Source organism: Schistocerca cancellata, chromosome 10 (genome assembly GCF_023864275.1).
Source record: "Schistocerca cancellata isolate TAMUIC-IGC-003103 chromosome 10, iqSchCanc2.1, whole genome shotgun sequence".
NCBI lineage: Eukaryota > Metazoa > Arthropoda > Insecta > Orthoptera > Acrididae > Schistocerca > Schistocerca cancellata.
The window spans coordinates 52995331-53019671 of NC_064635.1; the positions used below are offsets into that span (position 1 = coordinate 52995331).

The 24341-nt window shown below is 37.6% G+C and overlaps 1 protein-coding gene across 5 annotated transcripts in view; it reads left to right on the forward strand.

The window, feature by feature from the left end:
• The window catches only part of LOC126106779 (zinc finger matrin-type protein CG9776-like), a 268248-nt gene that overhangs the window by 178663 nt on the left and 65244 nt on the right, over positions 1 to 24341 (forward strand). For all 5 annotated transcript variants that reach the window (XM_049913158.1, XM_049913157.1, XM_049913159.1 and 2 more), the window contains one exon: positions 10039 to 10395. In XM_049913158.1, coding sequence (XP_049769115.1) covers positions 10039 to 10395 — 357 coding nt within the window. The remainder of the gene's footprint in view (positions 1 to 10038; positions 10396 to 24341) is intronic.

Genomic DNA, 24341 nt, shown 5'->3' on the forward strand with positions numbered 1-24341 from the left:
GCTGCATGTCCTCGGGAAAAATTGCGGCTGTAGTTTCCCTTGCTTTCAGCCGTTCGCAGTACCAGCTCAGCAAGGCTGTTTTGGTTAATGTTACAAGGCCAGATCAGTCAATCATCCAGACTGTTGCCCCTGCAACTACTGAAAAGGCTGCTGCCCCTCTTCAGGAACCACATGTTTGTCTGACCTCTCAACAGATACCCCTCCGTTGTGGTTGCACCTATGGTACGGCCATCTGTATCGCTGAGGCATGCAAGCCTCCCCACCAACGGCAAGGTCCATGGTTCATGGGGGGGGGGGGGATTTTTATAATAGTTGAAACAAAATTTATGCATGAAGCTTCCAGTGGTGCTCTGTCTGCAACAATGGAGAATCTGGTAGAAATTTACAATTAAGTAGATATGGGGCAGGTACTGTAAGAAATAAAAGTGTATCATACATGTCTCTGTGCAGCCAGAACAAGATTGGATGTTGCTGCTATATAGATAGCCCAAGAAATCCTTCATTTTACAATTAAATGGGAGTTCTTTGAATCATTACCCTGTACCTTGCTTATTATCGAATACATCTTGACCACTTGTGTTTGTCTTATCATGCAAGAGAAGTTTTTATAAACTGAATGGAATATAACAAATAAACAATAATAAAAATCCAGATAAGTGGGAGTAGAACTCTTGCACCAAGGGTTCTGTACAAACTGAATTGTGTATGTAAGTAGTTCATCCATCCCAGGAATCAAGACTTTTGATGATTATTGCCTGCCGTCAATATTGATACTGGCGAGATACCAAAATATGTGACATAAATGGCTATATCATTTGACTGCATTGATGGAGAAGCTTAAATTGTTTACAACAACAAGAGATCATACAGCTTAGTATATGACATAAGTTTCAACTTCATACATCAACACGTTCTTGAGAAAAAGGTGCCTTAACATATGAATGGATGGACAGACAGACAGACAAACAGATGGATAGCAAACAACCAAAAAGAAATTATTTTTTCCACATGATTATTACAAATTAACAATTTTTGGATGTTTTCCTTTACTTGTACTGTGGAGCTGTGCTTTGTGCAAAATTTCACGATTGTATGTCAATGGGAAGTATCCTATAGGCTTTGTTGAGTGAGTTTGCAAATATCAGAATATCTTTTGTAAATGGTCATATCTTTCAACTGGGTCAATCCAAATGAAGTGGTCCAATAAAAATTAAAGTTGGTTGCTTGAACATTTTTAAATATTTTAATTATTTTTATATGTGATTACCCTATAATTGAGAAGTTCAAAACAGTCTCTCTCTCTCTCTCTCTCTCTCTCTCTCTCTCTCTCTCTCTCTCTCTCTCTTTTTCTCCTCACCTTTACTGTATGGTGGCCATTTTCATTTGCAAGCGCGCGACGATGTTTCAGTTTAGACACATTAGCAAAAATATGAATATCTCTGCACTGGATTAAGTTACAGCATTGCAATTGACATTATTGTTTTTAGAAAATTATCCTCTACAACATTGTCTATTACACAAAATACCCTAAATTCAAAAATAACCAGTCAAAATGACCTTCAAAGTTTGGTATACAAATTTTCAAAAATCCACTTTTTAGGCCCAAAAATAACAAACAAGGAGTGATTTATGAGTGTCTATTTTTTCCTGTAGTTGGATATCAACCACTACTAGCCTCATGTAGAGCAAGAACACTTACAAATGTTTCCTTAATTTTTTATGAATTTTTGAAATTTCAAAATTTTCATTTTTTCTTAAGTTTGGGGTTGGTTATCTCAGGTGGGACTGAATATAAAAATATAATTTTTGCACAGTTTGTACACCTATATGATAGCAACATACTGTAAAAATTTCAACATTGATATCTGACTGTGAACAAAGATATGAATGTTTGAAAATTAGAAGGTAATTCACATTACTCTACAACTGATTTTATGGCTGTTGCCTTTTCATGTGTGATATTGGCAGGATATAATCAATTATTATTGAAGTAAGGTACTGAATTGCATACAGAAAGTGGAAACATGACTGAAATTAACATTTATATTATTTTGACATATTTAAAATAAATATTTTCAGTTAACATCCTTCGAGATGCAACTTTTTCAAAACCTTATGGTGAATGTTAAGAACACTTATTTCTTCAGACAGCTTCTGTGATATAGAATAAAACCTCCCAGTTACTGTGGTAAGTTCAAGCACTGAAAGTTTCCTTAAAACATTTTTCATTGGTGTCCAAACTTTCTCACTAGTAAATTGCTTTAATGATGTTCTTGGGCCAGCAGGGTGGAAAAAAGGAACAAAAATATCATTGTTTTACAAACTTATTTTTTCAACCTCTGCAAGCCACCATGTCATTCAACATTATAGATGGAGATGTAATTTTATTGACACAATGATCCTCATAAATTTTGGTTTCTGATGGTAAATAGCATCGAACTAAGTTTTCCGCAATGCCAAGGAATTTGTGGAAATGTCTTGTTCCTTTTATTACTATACAGTTTTCAAATCTGGTTTGAAGTGTTGTTTTCGTATGCAGAACCACTTCTTCTTTCTTGATCAGAAAATAGGTAATGCCTTTAATATTATCCTTGCAAAAGACATACGTGTACTTTATTGTGAGAATTTGGTCTGTTGTTGGTCTTTGTAGGCTGGTTACTTACTTCACATTTTGTTGTACCTCCTACTCCATCACATGCATTTTTTACCATGGCAAGATGAAAAAACTGCCACTCAGCCTCCAACCCAAAGTCTACTTTGTGGTTGCACAGGTTTGAAAAATTCTTTTTGTTCTTATACTGATTACCACTTCCATTTGAAAAGTATATCAGCTTCTCAACCTTGGGAAAATTTTCTTTTATGTAATTTATTACATACTTTTGAAACACATGTACAGCCAAAGTGTTGTGCTCCAAGTAGTTGCTTAGAATGCAAATTGAAGAACTGCAAACTTCATCTTTCTCATTTTTAATCTAGAGAATAAATGGATGCACTGTTGCTAGTCATTGACCCAGTGGTACACTTGTATTGCATCCTGAATCACAAATGTAAAATTTTCTGCAAAATCAGCTATCACTATGCATTCTCTTTTATGAAGTTGTGCTTTTTTGTCCTTCAAAAACGTACTTTGGGTTTTAGAAAGATAGTGGTGATTTTTGAGTGTTTGTAAGTTTTCAATTAAAGATTCCAAGTACTCTTCCTGAGATTTAACCACTGTTATCATTTCTGCCCTGTCAGTTGGGACTCACTGTTTGAAGGTAATACTGTCTAGCATTTCCTCATCATATTCATGAAACAATTCAATAACGGTTTCCTTACCAGGGCATTTATTACACAAACTCATCATGCAGTCATAACTGTTAGTGTCACAGACCATTAAATCTAGTAACTCTTTGTAGGTAAGATAACTGAGTTTTGCACCCGCAATCATCAGTTTGACATTTTGATGGTATGAACAAACACATACAGAGTGTGTCTCTGAGGATCCAGCCAAAATACACCACTTAGGGTAAGAATTTTTGAAAGCTACATAAATGTCATTTAAATTTGATAGCACTAGTCATTTCTGCTTTGTTACTTTAACTCCATTTATAACAACTCTTGCTATCTTTGCAAACTGGGCGCATTCTACTGTTTTCATCATTTTCAAAAAACTGCTGGTTCTTTTCAGTCATTTCTTCACTTATACCTACTCCATTCTTCTTTCCTAAAACTGGAAGAATGACTTGCTCTTTCACTAATTTTCGGGTTAGTTTAACCAAATTATGTGAAACGTTGAATTCACGAACTATTTTTTTCTCTTGACCATGTAACCAAATGATGTGAAACGTTGAATTCATGAACTATTTTTTTCTCTTGACCATGAGTCGGGTAGCAAACTTAAAAATATAATTTCTTCCTCCTTAGATGTCACTGAATATTTAATTTTTCATTTCTCTATTAAGCTCAAATATTCAGTGTCAGATGATGCTGGTGGTAGGTTTTCTTCTTCTTTAGAAGTAATGTTGATATCTGTATTATTAAAGCATGATTCCAAGTCTCTTCCAATTTTGTATGAAATTTGTTGTGCCTTATTTTCAATAGCTGCTTTTCTTTCTCTGCTACTTAATTTTCTTATTTTCGAAGCAGGAGATACGTCTAACTCAGGACAAGCAAAATCCAATATGTTAACAGCTTCCGCTTTAGGAGTACAAATGTCATTAACAGGGTTACAAGATTCTGGTTCTGGATTCATAACAAAAAATTTCGAGTATCAATTTGGGCACGGGGAATTTCCAGGAATCGCATTATCTTTCACTTGGGAAGCTGTTTCACTCTCACATAACAAGAGCAAATGTTCAAGTTTTATTTCCCTCAAACCTTTAGTAATAGGCATTTTATGAACATCAAGTGGATCACAGCTCATTCTTCCAAAAATGGGGTTATACTTCTGAATATATTTCTTCTCATGATACTCTCACACTGATGTTACAAAAGAATTTACTTGAAGTTTAAATGAAGTTTGTCTAACTTAATCAGAGTCATTGACATTTTACAAGTTTTTTGAAACTGAACAAAAAACTGTTTTGTGACACACTTCACTTGGTATTTGTCCAACAGAGCACTGTTCATCCATGTTATTGCATTCCAGTTAATCTCTCAAAATTATTTACAAATGATACACAGAACGAAGCACATAACATATTCTACACTCTAGATGAAGTATGTACATCCACTCTAACAGAGGTTTCAGAACAGACTGACTACAACAATGCCACACCCAACAATAATGTACTTCTTTATTGACAGTAAACCTAAACATAATGGACGAAATCTCCTATTGTTTAATATTTCATTATTAAAAATAAATAAACTAAATTAATATTGGATGATAGTGTTAACTAAATATATATCAGAATTAAATTTTATTACAGTGAAACAATGAACCATTTAAATAGGCAACAGCCATACGATCAATTGTAGAGTAAAGTGAATTATTTCTTCATTTTCAAAAATTCATATCTTCGTTCACAGTCAGATATCAATGTTGAAATTTTTACAGTACATTGCTATCATATAGATGTACAAACTATGCAAAAATCATATTTTTATATTCAGTCACACTTGAGATAACTTACCCCAAACTTACCAAAAAATGAAAATTTTCAAATTTCAAAAATTCATAAAAAATTAAAGATACATTTGTAAGTGCTCTTGCTCTACATGAGGCTAGTAGTGTATGATATCTAACTGTAGGAAAAAAATAGACACTCATAAATCACTCCTTGTTTGTTATCTTTGGGCCTAAAAAGTAGATTTTTGAATTTAGGGTATTTTGTGTAATAAACACTGTTGTAGAGGACACTTTTCTAAAAACAATCATGTCAATTGCAATGTTGTAACTTAACCCGGTGAACAGAGAATCAAATTTTCGCTAATGTTTCCAGACAAAAAAATCGTTGCGCACCTCCAAATAAAAATGGCCACCATCCAGTAAAGGTGCAAGATAAATTATTTTAAAAAAACTCTTTTGAACTTCTCAAATATAAGGAAATCACTTATAAAAAAAATTGAAATATTTAAAAATGGTCAAGCAACCATCAGTGGACCACTTCATATGGATTGACCCACCGCATTGACGTAGAAGCTTAGTGTTTTTACACTGCAAAGGGACTTTAGACCTTAGTATGGGACATACAGGGTGTATACGACCCGGGACAACCGGGAGATCCGGGAAAAACCTGGGAATTTTTTCATCCGGGAGAAAACCGGGAAATACCCGGGATATTTTTAGAATTCCGGGAATTTTTCATTGTTTCAGTTTTCAGTTAAACTTTTGTAATTTTGACTGGTAAGAACCGATACTCTAACAAAGAATATTACTGTATCCCGCAACTGCAGAATAATACTTCAACGATAAAACACAAACAAGAAAAAAAACGAAAATAACTTAAATTGCAAAGGAAATGCGCCATATACAATGACGACACACAGTGCTCATGCAAGCGTCTGCCAATTGAGAATGTGACAAAGGCTTTAGGAAGACTATGCAGTGCTTCATAACAACAAATTGCCTCCAATGAGCGTGAAGTCGCAACTGTTTACATTCGATTTGTTTCAGCAGTTACACGCGGGCTCAATCGCACGTGCAGTTAGGTCACGTTTGAGTAGTAGATCCTCCGGCTTCTGGCTATAGGAATGTGGCTGTTGGCTGTGCAAGCAGCCAGATGCTACCGGGAAAAAGAGGGCACAAAATTCATATTCTTGAGGAAAAAAAACTTGTTTCACAAAGCGCCTAGCATCCAGCGCACGTTTGTCTATCGATTATTCATATGATTTTGAAACGCTTCCCTGTTGGTTTTTGAACACATTTTAAGTTGATTTCTGAATGAATCATAAGTTGACTTTTGAATGCATGCATAGTGTAAGTGATGTCTCTGTCAGGAAAATCCTCGTCGCATCTAGAAATGAAACTTTCCACAGACAAAAGGGGGCTGGGCAGTACGAGCTGAGGGAGCAAAGCCGAACAGATGAATGCCAACACTAGTAAGGACCAGTTTTACAGTACCCGGCTAGCAGACGCGTAAGTTCTATTCTGGAAGTAACGCGGAAAACGTGTTGTTCAAACACGTAATAACGCCTAACCGGAAAATAATCGAAATAGACGTAATCAGATTGAAAAACCACACCAGTCTTGAGTATTATTTGTATTAACAGCTTTTTCAGTATTAGATAACGACATTTCGATTTTTCATGTAGCGAAACGTTTAACGAACTTTGATGAGGTAATAGATTCTTTCGCAAAAAGGAAAGCACGCCATGTAAAGCTGTAGCAAGATTAGAGAGAAAAAAATGCTAGGAGCTAAGGTTTGAAGAAATGTGTAACTTTTTGCTTATCTCTTGTCAATATTGGTTTTATATATCCTACATTTAATTTTATGTCACACAAAACAGCAAGTTATTAACTAATAGGCAATAAAGAGTTCAGATTTTGTGAAGAGTTCTTGTTCTCTCGATTACAAATAATCCCATCCGCTATTAATTGCGAGATTTTTTTAAAGAGGGGCAGGCTGTCAAACCGGCCGACTGGGAGCAGGAGACGCACCACAGGACATTTCAATTTCCACTCTCCTGAATATAGTTTGGACGTGTGGTAGAAAAATGCTTTATGAAGAGGCGTGGCACTGCACTTTGGCATACTTAAGACCAAATAATATGTCTTACATTTCCTCGAATACATATGTTTTATGTTTCAGACTTTTCAGAAATATTTGCGCTACAAGACGAACATATTTTGAAAATTCGATTTCTTTAGTATTGACCCGGTTCGCAAATGTCGTAGATCCGGGGCTGATGCGCAGAGTTATAGTGGGTAGTCTCCACGTGACCCTTGTTTACATTTAGTGATTTTGCTGTTTCCCCTTCGTTTACTCTCACGTCAAATGAAAACAAAATGAATATCTGTGGCCAGGAGCTATCAAGTGAATTAAAACACATTCACATAATTACGGAAGACTGAAATATGTCATTAGTTTCAGATTTTATTTTATTTCCACCTTTCTGACAGTCAAGCATTAATCACCTTGTGGAACAATGAAGTTATTTTTGTCTGTTTGCTAAAGAAATTTGGCTTTTGTTAACATTTTCCGCAGAGGCAGACAATGTATTTGAAACGAAATGTTTTAATTCCACAGTACTGGTTAGTTTCAACTATTCACTGCATTTCAAGTGCACATTTTCATTTTCTAGCATGTGGAGCATTATGCCATATTAAAGAACCAAACATGATATAATACACTACTGGTGCTCCAAGAAAATTTACATCCCGAAAACTGCACTGAAAAGCTCATTTTCAGGTTGAGGTCTACTTCATTGGGAATCCGGACATACAAATGTGCACTTTAAGTGTGCACATTTTAATATTGTTCACGAAATTCCGATGCTCTTGCCGTATCCTCTGATGTCTTGCTTCTTTTATGACATAATGTATGATCTTTCAATGTTTTACACGTACGTACATATGGGCTTCCTACGTCATGATAGCTACCCAAGTGCGGTGTCGCCTGTTATCTGCGCTTTCTGGCAACTGGTAAAACGAACCTATTTCTAACAGGTCGCGGGAAAATATTGCGAATAGTGGTTTGAAAAGCGTTACTTCCAAAGTAAATATCCTTTTACGTAAGTTGAACTATGTGCAAGAATGTACTATGAATTTATTAAATCACAGAGCGTTTGACTCTCATTCAAAAATCAACTCTTTGATGACGCACCATGTAGAAGAATTTTGAACCCTGAAGATCAGACATTTATGTCATTAATAAAAATTTTACTTGCACATTTGTGTGATTTATCTTAAAGTGTAACACGCACAAAAAGATCAACAGTATATGCAGAAGCTTAGCTTCTCTCGCAGGTTGAGAACAATGTTATATGTGAAAACTTTGCTTTTCTTGTAGCAACACTATGTATATTAATGTAAACTATTAACTTTCCCTGTTTGTGTGTTCGTGCTACTTAACAGTGATGATGCTCTTGGCTGACTACATGACGTGTCCTATGCTCTGAATATCCTCTGTCATCGGCTGGCGAGATCACGTGACATGAGCTACGAACGGCGTACAAAAGTGCATCGAAATCTCGATTTCAATGATTCGGAAAGTAACATGCGGTGTTTGGTGGAATTCCAGTGTATACTTTCGTAATACGAAAATACCCAGCGTACATGTTGCTGCACATCAAAGATGTTTCCTAAACGTGTCTTTTTCCCAGAGTTTCGTTTTCTAAAGTGCAAGGAAATTGTACGCCCGCATATAAAACCATAACCAATCAAAGGATTGATAAAGGAAAATATACTGTCTCTCAGGAGAAAGTGTATTTGTAACCGGGAAATCCATTAAAATCCGGGAAATTTTTTTCCTTGTTCACGCATACACCCTGGACATAAATCTGAACTTGAAGTGTGTCCGCAGCTCGTGGTCTCGCAGTCACGTTCTTTCTTCCGAACACGGGGTCCGAGGTTTGATTCCCAGCAGGGTCAGGGATTTTCACCTGCCGCAAGATGACTGGGTGTTTGTGTTGTCCTCATCATTTCATCATCATTCATGCAAGTGGCGAGATTGGACTGAGCATAGGTTGGGAATTTGTACGGGCGCTGATAACCGCACAGTTGAGCGCCACACAATCCCATCATCATCATCATCATCATCATCATCGTCAACTTGATGTGTGTACCTGTTTCTAAAGGAAACAGTTCTTAACACTGGGACTGACAAACAGATGGACGAACTGCAAAGTGATTCTATAAGGGTTCCATTTTCACTGATTGAGGTTTGGAACCCCAATTATCTTTGCTCTGTGATGAATCAAGAGTGACTAACCAATGTGTCCATTTCACCAATAGAAAAAGTTTCAAATAAAATAATTTCAATGACGTTATTGAAAATTTCAGTAAAATAAAACATATAGTATAATAATATCAATGAAAGCTGTTATCTCATACTAAGGTTATAAGTAAATGGTGTAACTGTAGAAGCTTTGTCTCCAGACAAATAAAAGATGATTTTTTAATTCTGTTTTTATTATTTCTTTGTACTCTACCTGATGATTGCTGTGGTAAATGCAGATTTTTATTTTAAGTATCTCTCCTATATCTGTAAGTATGTGTATAATAACAACTAGAGTGCAGAGAATATATGTTAAAAAACTGGATTTTTTTATCCCCCGTTACATCCACGGTATTAATTTTTTACAAAATGTACACTACAAATGCATCAGTTTCAAAGCAAATCCTCGAACCTCATTTAGTTTTGTCGTGCGAGGCCACCAGTGGGCTCAGTCCACCACTGATCAGAGATAAAGCATTTCAGAACCTGTGACCTAAAAAAAAATTTTTTTTCGCCTTGTAAATTTGAAGTTCATGTCCTGGGAGTTGCCTGTGTACCATTTTCTCTTATCCCGTATACTGTTTTTTGGAAATCAGTTCTCAAGTTCCATACTGTGGGATATTTCAAACGTGTTCTATAGAGCAAATAGCTGATTATCTAACTTCCTTGTTTGCAGGACAGCAAGCTGGGCTCCTCGGGCAGCAGCTCGTCCAGCAGTTCCTCGAGCAGCAGTTCGAGCTCGAGCAGCTCCGACGAGGAAGGGAATGATAAGGACAAGGTGCGCAGCATCCGCGTCACCATGCGGAACAAAGCCAAGGCCAAAGCGCTGGCAGCTGCGGCCGCGATGACTGCCACTTCCCAACAGCAGTCGGCATCGAAGGCTTCGCTGCCCCAAAGCAGGTGGGACAGCCCGGAAACTGCCAAGCAGTCCTCAACGCCTGTGGTGTTGGGACGCAGTGGATTTCAAAAGGTGGCAGGCCAAGCGGGTGCAGTGCACGTGAAGGCTGAGAGTCCAAGTGACAAGATATTAGAGGTACAGCCCAAATTTTATAACATTTATGGAAAATGTGTCAGTACTTGTAGGAATGTAGATGTATTAAAGACCAAAATACACAGTACTAGTGTTCCTCAATATTTATTTTCTATTTCATCGTGAAGCAGCTTTCAGCTATGTAGGACAGTGTCAGACAACTTAGACTGAACAGTCCACAAAACATCAGCAAGAGCTTCTAGCTATACAAATTCTGTTCTTTCTGCAGATACGTAACAATTTGAAGCTTGTGGATCTACATGAAAATCGCAACTTACAATGCTTGAGTTTGATATGGGTAAAAACAAGAAATATTATATAATGACTAGTCTGGATTTTTATGTAATACCAACAAGCAAAATATTTACTTGTTTATGTAATGAAAATTGGCCAGGTATGAGTAGGACTTGCACACTGAGAGTTCCGTACAAACTTAATTACGTATATAGGCAGTTCATCCGTTCCCGGAATCGAGAATCTCAACCATTTTTGCCTGTTATCGACATTGATACTGGCAGGATATCAGTCCCAGGAATTCAAATATTGATGAGAATGTTTAAATTTCATGTTTGACATCAGATAACAAATGACAAAAGAAATGTTTTTTTCACATGATATAATAAAAGATTTGCAGTTTTCAGATTTTTTCCTTTACTTGTATTATAAAAGCTTGCTTCATGCTAAATGTCATGACTCTATGTCAACAGGAAGTACCCGATAGGTTTTAATAAGTCAATTTTCGAGTGTCAAAATATATGACATAAATGGCTGTATCGTTTGACTGCGTTGACTTAGAAGCTTCCATTTTTTACACCACCAAGCGACTATAGACATTAGTATCTGGCATTAATTTCAATGATACATCTAACTGTTTCTGAGAAAAAGGATTTTTTACAGTCTGGCAGACAGACAGACAACAAAGTGATCCTATAAGGGTTCTGTTTTTACCAAAGGAGGCACAGAGCCCTAAAAATGAGTTAATAAGTAAAATGAAAATATGGTATTCAATATTTGACAGAAAACAACTTCTGAATTATCGTAATCTATACTTAAACACATCAGAAACATCAAAAGTACAAGGAGGCACAGTTTATAGTAACATTTTATTTATTTATTATTTTAATAGTGTATATGATGCTGTAGTAACTACACACACAAATAAGTACACACCTAGAACATAAATCACATTAATGAGAAAATATTCAGAAGTTCCATACACAGTCCATTTACAGTGCCTGGCCAAATCCAATACAGTGAAGACAGTCCCAAAAGCAGAGTCAAGGTAACAAGAGTACACATAAACAGAATGAGACCAAGAGCCCTATGCTCGCAGATTATGCAAGGGGTAGATTGTTCGTCAGTCTCTTGAGTTGATGCTGTCTGTCGGTTGTGCACGCTGATCCCAATGTGGTACTGCCTCTGGTGTTTGACCGTGTTGTCGCTTGGTGGCTGGCCCTGTGCCGCTGAACACAGAGGAGTTGAATCGTGACAGTAGTGACTGCCTTGGAGCTGTTACGGTATGAGTAGTAATGTAGGGTTACCAAAGGTGCTACTAACAAAAATTCTTTTTGGTCATATCTGTTCATTAAAATGTCCGTCTTCACAGAAATTTAGTGTGGTGTCTTACCGTACCTTACCTTGCCTTTCATTTTCAAGTGCAGTGAACAACCTGGTATTCCTCCAAATTCTCTATAGTTATAAAATGCTGCTGATCACAGCACACCTCTTCACATCACAGGACTTTAAAGCTGCGCAGTTTAGGAGATGAAATATTCCTGCAGAGATGTCCGCCATAATGTCAACTTCTACCCCACTGCCAACAGCAGCAGAAGTCTACCAGCCTGGATTTCACACCAAAGTAGCAAGGACTTGTTCACTACCCTCAACCTAATATTGCCTCTAATCTCTGTCAGGTCGCATTTGCCTTTCCCAAAAGCAGTTTCTCCAAATATGTTACTGACTGATGTACACCAGAGTATTTTTAGTTTCAGGTTCAGTGACAGCATTTTGTACCTCTCGCACCAAAACTGAAGACTCATCTCGGAACTGAATTGGTCACAGATATTACAGCTTGAAAATGCTCAGTACATAAAGTGACAGCTTTAATCCAGGTATCCCACCTAGTTAGGAAAGATTCAGGTGGCAACGCTAGGTTCAGCGTTCTATCTACAGTCTACATCTTCAGCTACACTTTGCAAACCACCATGAGGTGCATGGCAGAGGATATGCCCCATTGTACCAGTTATTAAGGTCTCTTCTTGTTCCATTCACGCATGGGGTGTGGGAAGACTGATTTTTTGAATGCCTCTGTGTGTGCAGTAATTATTCTGATCTTACCCTCACAACGCCTATGTGAGTGGTACAAAGGGGTTGCTGTATATTCCTAGAGTAATCATTTAAAACCAGTTGTTGAAACTTTGTTAATGACGTTATTGGGATAGTTTACATCTGTCTTTAAGAGTCTTCCAGGTCAGTTCCTTCAGTATCTTTGTGACACACTTCCACAGATTAAACAAATCTGAGACGATTTGTGCTGCCCTTCATTGAGTGATTTGTAAGCAATCTCTTTTGTAGACTGATTGCACTTCTCCAGTATTCTACCAATAAACCGAAATCTACCACCTTCTTTACCCACAACTGAATCTATGTAATCATTCCCTTCCATATCCCTACAAAATGTTACACCCCAATATTTATGTGAGTTGGCTGATTCCAACAGTGACTCATTGATATTATAGTTATAGAATACTACATTTTCTTGTTTTGTGAAGTGTAAAATTTTACATTTCTGAGCATTTAGAGCAAGTTATCAGTCTCTGCACCAGGTGGAAATCTTATCAATATCTGACCAAATATTTATGCAGCCATCGTCTGCAGAAAACCTGATTTTACTATTAATATTGTTTGCAAGGTCATTAATGTACAAAATGAACCGCAAGGATCCCAACACTTACCCGGGGCACACCCGAAGTTACTTCTACATCTGACAATGACTCTCCATCCAAGATAATATACTGTGGCCATCCTAGCAAAACGTCCTCAATCCAGTCACAAATTTCTCTTGATACCCCATGTGATTGTACTCTTGACAATAGGCAAATGTGCGGTACTGATTCAAATGCTCTTCGGAAATCGAGAAACACCACATGTACCTTGTTGCCTTGATCCAAAGCTTTCAGTATGTCATGTGAAAAAGTGCATGCAGGTTATCATTGAGTAGGTCGTTCTGTTCAAGATACCTCATTATGTTTGAGCTCAGAGTACTTTCTGACATTCTACAAGAACTTGATGTCAAGGATATTAGACAGCAGTTTTGTTGATCACTTCTACAACCCTTCTTGTAGACAGGTGTGACCTGTGCATTTTTTCAAAAGCTGGGCATGGTTTTTTTTTGCTCGAGGAATCTGTGATAGATTATAGTTAGAAGAGGGGCTAACTCAGCTGCAAATTCAGTATACATTCTGACAGGGATTCCAGTGGGACTTGGAGCTTTGTTCAATTTTAGCGATTTCAGTGGTAAGAGAATTAAATTGGGGCAACTTTTCAGAGTTTTCCTTTGTAAAGGAACATTTGAAAATTGAGTTGAGCATTTCAGCTTTTGCTTTGCTACTTTCAATTTCATTTCCTGTCTCATTCACTAGAGACTGGACACTAACTTTGGTGCTATCAACAGTCTTTACATACACCCAAAATTTCTTTGGGTTTTGTAAAAGATCGTGTGACAGTATTCTGCTACAGTAGTCACTGAAGGCACCACAAATTGCTCTCTTGACAGCCAAACACATTTCATTCAGTGTCTCTCTATTTATAACCCTACCCATTGTTTTACACGTATTATGCAGTAATCGATGTTTCCTCAGAGGTGACTGTATACCGTGGAGGTTGCTTCCCATTATGAACTGTTCTACTGAGTATGTATTGTCGAGTGCACGGTCAACTATTCTTTTAAACTTGAACCAGAGTTCCTCTGCATGCTCCTGCCCTGTTCTGAAAGTTTCAAGTTCCTGACTGTGATATTACACAACTGATATTTTATCTAATTCACGGAACATGTATATCTTTCTGCTTGTTTTAATTGTCCTTTATATTTTGGAGTCCTTTGTACTTTGGTAATTATTTTTGCCACAACCACTTCTTGCTCCTTGATAACAGATTTGATGTGGGCATCCTGAAAGAGGTCTGGCTTGTTTGTTGCCTTTAGATCTAATATATTTCTATCATAAGTGGGGTTGCTAACTATCTGTTGTGGGTAGTTTTCAGAGAAGGCATTTAGTAAAGTTTCACAGGATGTCTTTGTCATGCCCACCACTAACAAAAGAGTAATTTTCCCATTTGATTGTTGGATGATTAAAGTTTCCACCGATAATTACAGTATCGTTAGGGAACTAGTGTACAAGCGAACGTAGGTTTTCTCCAATATTACTGGTTACATCACGAGATGAGTTTGGTGTGCAATGGAAGGATCCATTATCATTTTATGCTCACCCCTGATACCTAGTTTTGCCCATTCAGTCTCACATGCAACTTCAGTTTCTATCTTGGTGCATTTCAGTTTCTTGTCAACCTTTCCAGAAGTTCTTGAAATCAGGGAACATCAGGGAATTTCAAGTGGGTCAGTGAAATTTGGAAAAAAAATTGTAAAAATCTTGTTCTTGTCTCAGTACATGAAATGGTTTTTTTACTGAGATGTCGTGTATCATTGCCTGCTGTGTGCTGCTTCCCTACTCCCTCATTCTTACTGCTTCTCCCCTTCCCACGACTCCCCTCAGGTTACCATCAGTGCTGCCACCTCTTCTTGCCACTAGCCTAGCAGCTGCCGACAAAGGCAGGGAGGCATGAGGAGTGGTTTGTTTGGATCTGATTCTCACAGACTGTAAACACAGTGGCTGGAGATGCCAGTCATGTGTGCATGAGTTGTGTCTGAGTGATAGTGCAAATGTGTGTGTGCTCTCGTTTTCTGACAAAAGCTATGGCTGAAAATTTAGTTGTGAGAGTGTAATTGTCTTTCCTGCATGCATGTCTGCGGCTCAGCAATCATCTTTATGGTGAATTGCTACCTATCCTCATTATCATTGATTCTCAGAGTATTTGAACAAGTTATCTGTTGCACAGATTGATCACTGTGGTCTCATTTCATCTACACAGTGTCAGTGACATGTGAATAGCTGGCCAAATGAGTAGACTTCCACGACAGCCCAAAACAGCAGACCATTTTTGCGGGTATCTTTAATGGATCGGCCCTGACGATCTGAAGACCGTCATTTGCCACTAACGTGCAAGCCCTGTCCGTCAGATCTATTCTCACCGATCTACCTGCAGGTCAGGTCTGTTTGTGTGTGGTGGCGTAATGCAGTGGATTTTCGTGGTTTATCCGTGGGCCTAGGACTGTGGTGCTCCTCGGCAGGCCAGAGGCCGTGGGCAACGGATTTCAGGAGTTGCAACTGTCTCACCCCAAGAACACTGTACAGTGAGGTGTTTTATAGGCATTTTATTTATTGTAGTATATTTTGGCTCCTTGAAAGTAGTTTATATTAGAAAGTGTGGACAATAAGAAGAAGAAAATTGTGGCAGTCAATACCTGTAAAATAATAGACATAACACTGTCGGTAATAACTGACAATAATGAACACAGTAGAACCAAAATTTTATGGGCAGTCACCTATAGTATTGGTTTACACAACTCTTCCCCACCTTACACATTTCTTTCAAGATGCCTACATTTTTCTGAGGTTATTTCTTAAATCAGTGAATGTACTTTAAATCTGTCTTGCAACTTCAAGGAAATTCATATGTTTGTCACCAGATGTGTTTTGTTTTATTGAAATAAAATACCAGTGGTCTTAATGAAACACGCATACCACTTGGCTCGCTTTCTCCATCTAAAAACAATTCATTACAAAAGATGTTGACGTTAGTACTTAAGATTTTTCTAACATGGGGGAGAAATACAGAAGTACTTACGTTTTTTGTCAACTTACGTCTTTACTTACCCTTGAGATCTCAGAATTTGCCAGAAAAAATTATAAAACTTGCCAGGAAATTAGAGAAATATCAGGGAATTTCATTAGGGGAAACTTTTGGCAACTTTGCTTGTCTACTGTGACAAATACACTCCCATTTGCCTCTCCTTTTGATATACACTTAAATTTTCCCCAAAAATCTCACTGCTATCAATTTCCGGTGTCAACCAGCTTTTGTACCTAGTATTATATACGTTTCACTTCTTTTGGTCTTACACTGATACTTCTGGGTTTCCTACAGCTATCATAATCTGAATTGGACTGAGAGTCGCCTGGTCTAAAAAAACTTTTGTGTGCACCCTACACACAATCAGCTACCTGAGTAGCAGCCTCTGATGTGTAGTACACACCTGACCTGTTTAGGGGAACTCCACAGTTCTTTATAGAGCAGGGGCTTGCGAAAAACTTTCTTACTATATGAAATTGCTGTATTTACTTTTCAGAAGCTGCTGCGCACTTCATCAGTAGTGTGTTGCAGTTGGTGGGCTAGACTTATGAAGTGGACTACATGCAGCTAGATTATTTGTAGGGCAGTCACCCCGTCGGCACAAATGCTGTAGCAGCTGAATACCCAGCAAGAATTTTCTTCTTCTTGAATTCCCTCAGGCCACAGCACTTTTAAGACTGTCATTCACAAAATAAGCTACTGTTGAATGAATGTTTTTGTTGTTCCAACACTTAGCAGGAAGTCAACAATGGTTTCAAGGGTTCTCCTCCATCAAGTTTGCAGACAGATGGATTGCTAATGAAGTCCATTATTTCCTCAATGACAATCCATATGTGGTTGTAACTTGCATAGTGCTGCACACTTTTCAGATCCTGTGATGACAGGATGTGTTGCTTACAGCACTTCTGCAGAAATGCCCAGTATTTGGGCACTTGAAATTGGTACCATGGACTGCGTGCAGGAACGCCAGTGGAATGTATACCACAGAAAAATTCATCTAGCCTTCTGCATGTGTCAATAACATTTGCTTCTTAGATTATTATACTGCTTTGTTCTTTGTGCGCATATGACTACCGTATTTACTCGAATCTAAGCCGCACTTTTTTTCCGGTTTTTGTAATTCATAAAACCGCCTGCGGCTTAGAATCGAGTGCAAAGCAAGCGGAAGTTCTGAAAAATGTTGATAGGTGCCGCCACAACTAACTTCTGCCATCGAATGTATGTAGTGCTACACAGGCATCCTTTGTAGGCACAAAGATAAATACTGGCGCCAAAACCTCTGCGTCAATAAATAAAATAAAAAATAAAAAATTGGAAGACGAGCTTTTTTCTCCGCCCGAGTTTCGACCACTGCATTTTCATACATTACCCAACGAAGTAAATACAAATTCCGTATTGTTCATCTTCGAATTTCAATGTACTACGAAAATCCGACTGGTAATACTGGGATTTTTGTCAATATGGCCAACTCTACATTCTGAATTTTTTCCTACCTGTGAGAAGAGATGGTTGCTAATAGGAACCTGATGAAATTTGTATCACATGCAGTATTCTCTTCACCACAAGAATAATGCGAATATAAACATTTTGCCATGTATTCTTTCGTGTTTGCTTCTATCTCATTTAAATCCTGTCTGCCAAATAAACTACGAAACTAGAGTGAGACAACAGCAAACGCGGAAGAATATACGTATCGTGTCATGTTTATATTCGTATTACTCTTATGCCTAATAGTGACACAGTCAAAAATGAAGCATGACAACTGACTAGATTTTTAAATCTAAGATGACTAATTTCTGTGCAGAATTTGATGTACTAAAGAAGCGGCCGCAAAGATTTTCAAACGGAGAAAAATTTTCGCCAAACTCTCGTTCAGAACATGTTATATCATACGCAGTCTATTATTTGGTTCTTGTTGATCATTATCAAAGAAAGCAGCAGTGTAAGTAACAACAAATAGCAGTCTCTTGCCATTGTTTCGCTAATGTGACGATTCCTTTCTTTTTTTTAATTGTAGGCGGCGGTAGCGCGCACAAAAGCAAGCCATGCCGCGAGCAGCGACAGGCCGTAAACACGCACTATCAGAATGCGACAAACAATGCATGATACAGTATAGTAATGCATTTTCAGCTTAGAGTGACTGACGTAAACACCTATAACATTGAAAACGGCACTTATCAGATCAAAGCAAAATAAGCAATCGATTCAAACCAGACGAAGCACGTGAAAAAGGAAGGGTATCCGTATAAATACGGACGGAGCGCCTGACGCATAGCAATGGCTACCTGGTAAAGCTTAACTGCTAAGCTTTCGACTCGAACCAAACTACTGTAGCTGTATCACTGTGGCTGTATCTTCATTCATTCGACCTAAATTGTGTCTCATATTACAATGGACCAACTTTGTTTCGATTTGGAGGTGCGGCCTAAAACTTTTCTCTCCCCTTGAATTTCGAGTTTCAAATTTCAGGTGCGGCTTAGATTTGGGAATTTTTTTTCCCTTATTTCGAGTCTAATATTTCAGCTGCGGCTTAGATTCGAGTGCGGCTTAGATTTGAGTAAATACGGTATGTATATTTTGCAGAATTTGAGCACCCAATCTGTTTGTTACATGCTCATCATAGAACGATCTCTCTGTCAGCAGTGAAAGCGTCATCTACCATAACTTGGGATCTTAATCTAGATGATAGTTTTATTTCAACAGGAGGCATCAGGAACAGAGACAGTTGTGAATGATTAAAAGTACTGTGTGGCAAACTTTTCTTGCCACACACATTTTCCATAACTTAAACTGCAAAATTTGGTAGTATTTGGAAAACTTTGGCCAGCTAGTATTTTGTTTGCTCCACTGCCAACTTGGCAGTGCATAAAGCAGTTTATTACACACCGTAAGGTCTACTAAAATGGTGTTATCGTATCTGCCTTGTTTTTGAGAACTCAAATTCCAACTCTTGGATTATAGAGGATGTTGTTCTGCTTAATGTTGTAACTCACAACACAGTTAATCCTGCTTTATTGCACTAGACTGTGATTTTTTGAGATACAATTGACATCCGTTTTTAACTTTAGTGATAGCTCAGACTTGGATATTTTTCCTAAGGGTTTGGCCTACTGAGGATGCAAGGAAGTTTGAAGAAGGGTAAAAAAGCAATAATATATATATAATTTTATATAGCTCAAAGTCAAAATATTTAATTATGGTTAAACATTTAATGATAAAATGAAATATATCAATGCTTTAAACATAATTTGTGAAAATTTGCACTTTTTACTTGCATATGATCAAAGGATAAAAATATGTACAGCAAAACCTCACTTTTACACTTTTTGAAGGACTTAAAAAAAAAAAGTGTAAAATCTGGGAAAAGTAAAATGTGGGAAATAAAGTTTTAAACTGAAAAAGTAACTTATAGGATATCCTCTTGCATTTTCAGGGTTATGTATGATATACGTAGGTAACAGGCATCGAAAGACATGTCAGGGGTTTGTTTATTTAATAAGGGTTTATTATCTAATAAAAAATGCTAATATAACTGGAACTGATAACTATCTGGGAAGTAGGAACAATTGACTCAATTTCATACGTCATAATCGTTTATGAAAGCCTGCAGCTGCCATTCATTACTTAAATAATGATATACTGCTCTAGTTATGTATTTTTTCATGCTTAACACGTCACATTTCCAGAATTTTTTTCTCGTTGTCAAGTGCAAATATGTACGTAAGAATTTTTTGTGGTATTTGAATGTGTGTTATTGTGCGTCCTTTGCACTGTAGTTGTCTTTTTGAGGTTATCAGGTACTGTACCTCCTCAGCTATGTGTAAAACCACACACACACACTTGACAATGAGAGTAAATTCTTGAAAAACGTTTTGCTCAGCATGGAAAAAATACGTAACTGGAGCTGTGTTTAAACTAAGAACATTTGAGCAACACAAAGTGAATGACTGTGTCAACTAGTGCTACAAGTGGCCAAACACCAAAACACGCTAAACATGGTTTGCAGAAGGTATCACAATGATCACAACAATTACGAAACTGCATTTGCACACTAGAGACAGTTTGGAAATGGTTGTGATTGGTCATGATATCTTCATTCAGACAAACCTTGTAACTCCCATCAGCCACCACGCCAAGTAGAGCTTGGCAGCGGTGGGAGATACGGCACAAATTGTTCCAATTTTTACACATTCACCGGTTCAGATCCGCTGAGTAGATTGTTCTTCTATCAAGAAACTTAACCATATAATATTTGTAAACACTGTTGGATGGCCAGCGTCAGTTTTTCTCCATGAACATTTTTTTGTAATGCGTAAATTTCAGGAAAAATAAAAATATGTTGATGCAAAATCAGGTGCAGATTAACATTGTGAATGTAGGAAATTTGACGGGAACAATAAAAAATGTAGTAAACAATGGGAAAACAATAATTCCAGAAACATAAAAGTGAGGTTATACTGCAATTACATGAAAATCGAGGCTCTAAAGTCTGATAAAAATTACTTGATAGTTGACACTTTACTCGCTGTAGCTGGTTCTCTCCAATCAGAGCAATCAACATCATGCCCAAATTGTTTGCCATTGCCAAACTGCCACAACAATTAGTTCACTTCCAATTCCTTATTTGTTGTTTTCTTTTCTTTAACAAAAGAAAAAAAAAACGAGTTCTCTGTCTGGTCCTTTTATTTCATCTCTCTCTCTCTCTCTCTCTCTCTCTCTCTCTCTCTCTCTCTAACCAACCATTACTAGATTCTCAAACAATAGAGAATTCTGGATGGAATAATTACAATATTATGAGAATGATAGATTGCTAGTGGAGATGTTGAGTCACAGATAGGAACAACAAAAATATTGTAAAATAAGTGATATTTTCACCAAAAAAGACCTTGTTCCAAATTAGACAACACACACACACACACACACACACACACACACACACACACGACCACTGTCGTGGTGTCGCCAGCCAGAGGCAGTTGTTGTGTGTGTGCAGGTTGCATTTGCATGATTGTGTGTGTGTGTGTGTGTGTGTGTGTGTGTGTGTGTGTGTGTGTTTTGTCTAATTCGGAAAGAAGACCTTTCTGACCAAAAGCTTGCTTGTTTCACAGTGGTTTTGTAGTCCCTGTGTGTGTCTCAGCATCTCCAGTACTGTATTCTTCCACATAAGCTGGGCTTCAGTGTTGTCTATACAGTTGTTATAATCACAGAGATCAGCTTATATTAGATAATCTTCACATGACTCTGTGTTAAGCCGAATTTTTGATTGCTGTCTGTCAACCATTCCAGCTGGAAGACCAGAGCCATTACACTTGCAGTGTAATGGCAAAGCGTAGTGTTAGTGTATAAACTTGCTGTGTACGAGGTCGAATGTTCTAATCTCATCAAATGCAGTGGAATTATTTTATTTTCCTAAATCTAATCAAACCAACTCCAATTATTGTTTTTTTATTCAGTTAATTTTTTTCCATTTCTGATACTTTGCCACATCATTTTTTTTTTTTAAAAAAAAGGTTTTATGGCCTATGATCTGCAGCGAAGTGCCAGTCCGGACTGGAATGTTCATTGGTTGGTAACACAGCATGTCGTGTAGTCAGTGTGAGGATAATTTCGGGTAACTAATTCCAATGAGAAATTACAGTTTGCTTTTACCACTAAAACTTAAATTTGCTATGTTACCTGGCAGTGAAAACAAACCTATTATGAAATTTTTCTGTTTTGAATTCGCTTGTAGAGGTCAGCCTTAAACACCAAGAATAATGTGATCTTGATTTTAGTTCTTCCCCAGATTGTTGACATCTGTTTTCTCAGATACATTCCACATCACAGAGTCATAGTTAGCTCAAGACATGAGATTAAATTCAGGGCTAAAAAACACATTGTCTGTCACAGTTCACTTATTGATCACTTACAATCACCATCTCCCATTTCCTTTGTACCTCGCAGCGGCAGCTTCCAACATTGCTCTGCATTACACATTAACAGCATATGTAAAGTGACCTGCCATGTTTGAGTGTTCCCTGTAACTGAATGACAGCCAGCAGTGTATTTGGCAACACTGTAGTGACAAGTGACAGACTTCGACTATCAAGTAATTTTAATCGGGCTATAGTAATATTGTACATGTTATATGTAGGTAGGAATTTTTGGATATGTGCTAGCAGACTAAAATATAGGATGTTTACACCAGCTTTCTACACTATCAATATTGTTGCCCACAGTCTGTTCAACAGTACAGCTTCCCGTCTTAGAACATAGTGGAATTTATAGTATTTCTTGGAATTCGTGTAACAGATTATATGTAGGTCAATCGGGCAGGGCTGTAACTGGTAGTCTGACTGAACATGAAAGGAGTTGGAGACTAAAAAAGAATGATTCCACCTTTTTGAGCACGCTCTGAATGAATGCCAACAAAGACAGAAAACTAACATTGCTGGAAGTTCTGATTATCGGTAAGCAGCAGCCTATAATACTGACTTGATTGTTGATGGTCAAATACAGTTTCATTATCTTTCATGCTAAAGTTTTAGCTATCAGCTTACATTGGTCACACAACAATATGGCATACTTGTTATAAATTGTGTAACTGCTTTGCACTCTTGACGTAATGTCTCCTTCCTTCACTCTGCACCCCCCCCCCCCCCCCCCCCCAAAAAAAAAAAAAAAAAGTCTGCCCCCCTTTTTCTGTTCATCACATACAGAAACCACTCTGTTTTTGTCCATTTACCATTGTAACATCTGCAAACACTCACTTGGTGTTCTGTTGTGACCTTTATATTCATAGATTTTTAATTTTCCTACAGTGTAATGTAAGATTTATTTATTCATACCTCCCTTTTATGTATGTCAATATGCTTTTGACAGTTTCTTGATTTGGGTATAGTCGAGCGATTTTAACCAATAACTGTATGACTGTATGTACTTGTAAAAAGATCTCAACTACATCAGATTTTTATGAAAAATGAAACATCAGAATTAAGGCAGCCAGTGGCTCATTTAGATGAAACATGGATTCATGCGCATCATGTTGTGACTATTTTATTTATTTATGTATCATATGGTATACATCGAGAACTTTTGAATCACAAGAATAGCTATAAATGTACAGAGATATCTGAACTACTACATATCAGCACTTCAGCACAGGTGTCGTTGTTTTATCACACCACTTGAGGCTGTCAGCAAATCTTCGAAAGGTCCTGTGTAAGCACAGATGGAACATGTTAATACCACATGACTGTCTGTCTGTCATTCAGCATCACTTCATCCACATGGATACTCTGCAAATCACACTTAAGTGCCTGGCACAGGGTTCATCAAGCTACCTTCACAATAATTCTCTATTATTCCAATCTTGAACAGCGCGCTGAAAACGTGAACATCTGTATTTTTCCGTGCAAGCTCTGATTTGTCAACAAAATATTTTTGCACTCAGAGGAGAAAGTTGGTGATTGAAATTTCGTGAGAATATTCTGCCGCAATGAAAAACGCCGTTGTGTTAATTATGTCCACCCAAAATCCTGTATCATGTCAGTGACACACTCTCCTCTATTTCACAATAATACAAAATGTGCTGCTCTTCTTTGAACTTTCTCAGTGTATTCCCTTAATCCTATCTGATAGGGATCCCAGACTGCGCAGCAGTACTCCAATAGAGGACGGACAAACGTAGTGTAGGCAGTCTCCTTAGTAGGTCTGTTGCGTTTTCTAAGGGTTCTGCCAATAAAACCAAGTCTTTGGTTTGCCTTTCCCACAACATTTTCTGTCTGTTCTTTCCCATTTAAGTTGTTTGTAATTTTAATTCCTAGGTTTTAGTTGAATTTACAACCTTTAGATTTGACAGGTTTCTTGTGTAACTGAAGTTTAATGGATTCCTGTTAGCACTCATGTGGAAGACCTCACACTTTTCCTTATTTAGGGTCAGTTGCCAATTGCCAATTTTTGCACCATATGGGGCTCTGTTCTCAATCGGTTTGCAGTCACAG